The sequence below is a fragment of the Poecilia latipinna genome, unplaced genomic scaffold, assembly GCF_001443285.1.
Source record: "Poecilia latipinna isolate Pla-1442-1.1 unplaced genomic scaffold, P_latipinna-1.0 Scaffold28, whole genome shotgun sequence".
Taxonomy (NCBI): Eukaryota; Metazoa; Chordata; class Actinopteri; order Cyprinodontiformes; family Poeciliidae; genus Poecilia; species Poecilia latipinna.
In genome coordinates, this window is record NW_015112644.1 from 752413 (window position 1) to 755759 (window position 3347).

At 35.9% G+C, this 3347-nt stretch overlaps 2 protein-coding genes and 1 long non-coding RNA gene across 3 annotated transcripts in view; 2 read left to right on the forward strand and 1 right to left on the reverse strand.

The window, feature by feature from the left end:
- The window catches only part of LOC106951854 (uncharacterized), a 15721-nt gene extending 14900 nt beyond the window's left edge, over positions 1–821 (forward strand). Inside the window, exon 8 of the mRNA XM_015039586.1 lies at positions 731–821. Within this exon, the coding sequence (XP_014895072.1) occupies positions 731–749 (19 nt within the window). The 3' untranslated portion in view covers positions 750–821. The remainder of the gene's footprint in view (positions 1–730) is intronic.
- Positions 822–1460: 639 nt separating this feature from the next.
- On the reverse strand, positions 1461–2487 carry LOC106951884 (uncharacterized). Its single transcript, XR_001425884.1, has 2 exons — positions 2418–2487; positions 1461–1834 (listed from the first exon to the last, which is right to left on the reverse strand). It is a non-coding gene; the product is annotated as an uncharacterized LOC106951884 (long non-coding RNA).
- Positions 2488–2546: 59 nt separating this feature from the next.
- Positions 2547–3275, forward strand: LOC106951874 (interferon alpha-inducible protein 27-like protein 2A). The gene is made up of 4 exons (XM_015039618.1): positions 2547–2652; positions 2749–2781; positions 2884–3045; positions 3149–3275. Exons 1-4 carry the CDS (start codon positions 2643–2645, stop codon positions 3232–3234), a joined length of 291 nt encoding a protein of 96 aa, XP_014895104.1. The 5' UTR covers positions 2547–2642; the 3' UTR covers positions 3235–3275.
- Positions 3276–3347: the final 72 nt, after the last annotated feature.

Here is a 3347-nt window from a genome sequence, read left to right on the forward strand (position 1 = left end):
AAATAAATACTGATTAGAACACAAAATTTAAAGAAATAAATTCTTATTCAGTGTAGAATTCATCCTTCATTTTAAGGGATAATTATGCTAAATGTCAAGACCAGGCAAATTGGTTTTGTTTCAGTTTGTCCTATTATATAATCCTTTGCCATTTCTCTTTTTATCTCTAAATAAATACAAATACATCTCAAAATTACAATGTCATAAAAAATGTCAATGGCATTCATTTAAAAAAGTTAAACTCACATATACATTTATGACACATAGTGAAATACTTCTAGGATTGTGTCTTGTATTTTAGATTACTATGCCCCAAAAATAAAAATGTAATATCAGTAAGCTTTTCCTGACCACCTCACAGAGCCTCGAGAAAGATGGAAAAATCAGTGAGTTGTAGCTACACTTGGAGCTCATCACCCAAAATAGCAGTGAAAATCTTTTCTATAATCATTAAAAAGTGTGTAAATAAATTGGGACATTCCTTTTTTTAAATAAAGGGCAAATAAAAACATATTTTTAAATGGCTAGTCCTTTTCAGCTTAAATGTAAGTTAAGTCTTAAATGTTGCATAGCCTGCTATCCATAGTCTGCGTTTCATTTGTTTCAAGCGGCACCCGTCAGAGCTCATCTACTACTTGATCATTTGAACCAAACTGTTGATGTTTGGGTTTCTGCAGGTGCTGCTGGTCTCTCAGGTGCAGCCTCTGCTGTTGTGGCCAGTGTTGGAGCTGGTGTTGGAGCTGCTGTAGGGCGACTGGCAGGAAAAACAAGCACACCAAAGAGGGAGGAGAGGAAAAATGATCAGTTGGGAAAAGAAGAAAGACAAAAATGAAAAATAGGAAGAATTAGAATTAATATAACACTGTTTTGTTTACTTGTCTGGTTGTTTTGTATCCTTGTCTCAGAATTAATGGTCTGTATATATATTTTTAATTGACAGTTTCTATATAAATGAACTGACATTACATCACAGTCTAACTGGTCATGAAATTTAAAAATTTTAATTTAAAAACTTACTGGATATTTGTTTTTGGAACTTTCTAAATATACTCCAGAGCCAATGTATATCATAAAAAAATATTTGGTATTTAATAAGTTACATGAACATTTCAAGAAAGTTCCTTGTAAGTTTGAGGAAAAAATAAATGGAAAGTTTCAAAAGAAACCTCTATGTTCAAGAACAGTGGCCATTAAGTTCCATAAACACTGGACAAATATTTGGAAAGTTTTGTAAAGTAACCACTAAGTCCTGAAAAGTTCAAGACTTAACAGCATGACTGGTAAGGGTCTAATGTTGCCTGGGCCCCAGTTATTTCCCCAAATGTATCAGCAAAGAGAGAAACAAATACCACAATATATTGAAACACCTTTTCTGGATTTATTGATATATTATTTACTTATTTATCTATTGAGTGCAAATATTTAGTACAGGTTGAAGTTTTAGAACTGATGCACACATGTACAAAGTTTTTTTTTTATTCCGCTCTCAGAATGAGTAGAAATAGCATTTCCTCAAAATTTAAAAAATGCCAGCAGCATTATCCACACATCCCAATGACCTTTACCAAGACATGTTCACAGCAAAAATAAAAATAAAAAATTCATTCATACTCAGATTATACATGTTTGAATTTCAGAATCTACTCTTTAAAACATATTAGATAAGAGCAACATGACTTTAACTCTACTGGAGATGAAAAATATATTCCTTCTCTGTGCTATGGACTGTCTTGCACTTTTACAGTTACATTACAGATGCTTGATATCATCCACGCTACCATACTTCCAGTACCAGCCGCTGTTCCTGCTCCAAGCCATCCTAATCCTGCCATTCCTGTAATGAAACAATACATTTGAGGAAAAAGTCAGCATTTAACTTTTGTAGCTTGAGGCAACCTTTAATTTGGACTTTTAAATCTTCAAACATCTTTTAAGTTTAGCCTAAATTTAGCATCATTTTCAAAAAGAACAACTCGATTCTCAAAACAGAACCCAGGTTGAATGTTTCTGTTTATGAAACCTATCTGCACCTAGACCAATATATGAAAAGATAAAATGTCATAAAGATCATCATTTCCCTTAAAATTAGCATCAAGTTTGATACTGAATGCTATTGTCATAATTCTGAAAAAATGTTTATTCAGCAGAAGGACCACATGCTACATTGCACTGAATGAACAAAGCAAACCATCTGGTTTTAGTCAAGCATCATCTTTGCAGCGATGGAGCCTGCTGCAATTCCACTTGCTTGGTGAAGCCAAGAGCAATTTTAAAAGATTCATATAAAAAAATAGTTTAAAAATAGCGTGACTTGCCTGCACCTATAACGATGTATTTACCTGTCGATTTAAATAAACAGCAAAGTAAGTCACATATACCAACAACAACTACGTGTATATAAAAATGTATATTCTCACAGATTTCTTCCTCCATTCTTCCTGGGTCGATGTGCTGTTCTGTCTGATTTAGGAGGATTTTATAGGTTTCATTTCTCAGGAAATGGGAGCAATTACCAACATGGAACAGCAGGAGGCAGCAGAAGGCGGAATAAGGGCGAGAATCTTTAAACTCCAAGAGCTTTTTAAACGTCCTATTTACTGCCCCTACCTAACTTTGGACTTTCATTTGAGTCGTAACAAGCCATGGGTCTGCGTGAGTATTTTTCAAGTTATTACAGCCTGTCCTTTTTTTTTAATACTTGCTTTGCTTTAAATTGATGCTATTTTTTCTGCCTTTTCTTCATTTTAGTTACAGTTGCTGCATGTTCTGTGGTCGGCGCTGGTGAGATTACATAGAATTTCATCTGCAATAAAATTTTTAAGGAATTTTTCAAAACTGTTTCTTCAGATAGTGATAAGTAAATGTTCCTCTTGTGCCCATAAGGTGGGGCTGCGCTGGCTGCGCCTGTGGTTCTGGGGGCCGTGGGCTTCACGTCTATCGGTATCGCTGCGGGTTCCTACGCAGCCGGTATGATGTCCTCAGTTGCCATCGCTAACGGAGGAGGGGTTGCAGCTGGAAGCCTGGTGGCTATTCTACAGTCAGCCGGTAAAAAATGAAAATTGGGTTTTCCTTTAAAACTTATTTTACAAAAGAAAATAAATCCGTAAGACTGACATGGAGTTCTGATCATCTTCGTGTTTACCTGCAGGGATGGCTGGTCTAGGTACAGCTGCAACTGCCGGTGTGGCAGGTGCCGGGGGAGCTGTTGGAGGACTCCTCGCCCTTATTATTTAAGACAGACACCATTCTACGGAAGCGCATTGCTATCATGCAGGAAAAAAATTTTTTCGATCGCTATCTCGTAATAACGAGTTACGTATCTCGTTTTAACGAGTTACGTATCTCGT